Source organism: Cryptomeria japonica, chromosome 7 (assembly GCF_030272615.1).
Source record: "Cryptomeria japonica chromosome 7, Sugi_1.0, whole genome shotgun sequence".
NCBI classification, from domain to species: Eukaryota; Viridiplantae; Streptophyta; class Pinopsida; order Cupressales; family Cupressaceae; genus Cryptomeria; species Cryptomeria japonica.
In genome coordinates, this window is record NC_081411.1 from 262,366,588 (window position 1) to 262,367,988 (window position 1,401).

At 37.3% G+C, this 1,401-nt stretch overlaps 1 protein-coding gene across 1 annotated transcript; it reads left to right on the forward strand.

Annotated features, from left to right (window-relative positions):
* On the forward strand, positions 1-1,101 carry LOC131857081 (glutamate receptor 3.2-like). Its single transcript, XM_059209133.1, has 2 exons — positions 1-392; positions 487-1,101. Exons 1-2 carry the CDS (start codon positions 6-8, stop codon positions 937-939), a joined length of 840 nt encoding a protein of 279 aa, XP_059065116.1. The 5' UTR covers positions 1-5; the 3' UTR covers positions 940-1,101.
* The last annotated feature ends 300 nt before the right edge of the window (positions 1,102-1,401 follow it).

Genomic DNA, 1,401 nt, shown 5'->3' on the forward strand with positions numbered 1-1,401 from the left:
AGGTTATGACATCTCTTGGCAAAGTTATTTTGATAATTTGGCTGTTTGTAGTTCTAGTCTTAAATTCAAGCTACACAGCTAGCCTCGCATCCATTCTCACTGTTCAGCAACTTTCCCCAACAATACGAGACATAGAGTCACTCAGAGCAAACAACGCCTCCATTGGGCATTTGAATGGTTCATTTGTCAGAGATTATCTGATCAATGAGCTAAAAATTGACGAGAGAAGATTGTTACCTCTTGTCAATCCAGAAGACTACGTCAATTCACTAAGGAATGAGACAATTGGGTCTGTAGTTGATGAGACTCCATACATCAACATGCTAATGTCACAGCATTGTGGTGAATTTGAGATTGTGAGTCGGCCATTCTACAAAGGAGGATTTGGGTTTGTAAGTATTTTTCTCTAAGAGTTTGTGCATTTTCATTTCTCTTGGGTTGAAATGCACACTTCTTAACTCTCTTTACTCTACTTTTATGCTGTAGTTATTTGCCAAAGGGTTTCCAGTTGTTGGGGAAATGACATCTGCAGTGCTGAAAATTATTCAGAACAAAACAGAGCTAGACAAACTTCGCGGGCACTGGTTTGGGCGTTATTCTTCTGATCCATGCAATAATGACAACGGCGGGATATCTGAAGAAGACACGGTAGATGATGGTGGGAAGTTGAGTCCACGCAGGTTTTGGGGTTTGTTCGTCATCTCATCAGCGTTATATTGTGTAATCATGTCCGCCCACGTCGGACAAAAGTATTATAAGAAAAGACTAGTTAGCACAAGAGTGGAGAATGTTCAGTCCCCACCTCCCGATAGCCCTTTGCCTGCAACTGAATTCATACCTGCAAATTCAGATCTATCCCGTTCATCTGGTCAGTTCCATACAAATAATAACAATGCAACTTCAAATGGTGTGCGCCATCGAAGATCTTTCTCAGCTTAATGTTATTGAGCTTTGAAATAATGGCATCTTCTTTTGAACTGTCCAAAAAACGATGCTCTGTAGTAAATTGATAATTGTTAATTGTGTATAGGCCTAAAAGGTTCAGTCTAAGACTCCTAGTCTTCATTGAATAGTTAAACAAATTTGGGTTTCATATATAAAAACTTTCACTAAAAAAATATTTGATCATTGATTGATTTATGTATGTTTGGGGAAGTCTGATGGTCACGGACCTCCTCCTCATCTAGCATAGTCTATAGTCTTGATAGCTTAAGTATTTTTGTGGGCTTCACCTATGTTATTTGATCGTTTTGTTATACTTTTTGGTGTGCTTCTATCTTCCAAGTTTCTTTGAGTATTATACTATTTATCTTTTATTAATGTAGAATTTCATAAGAAGTATTCATAAACACATATATGTTAATTTCACACACACATATATGTATATGTGCTAAATTTTTC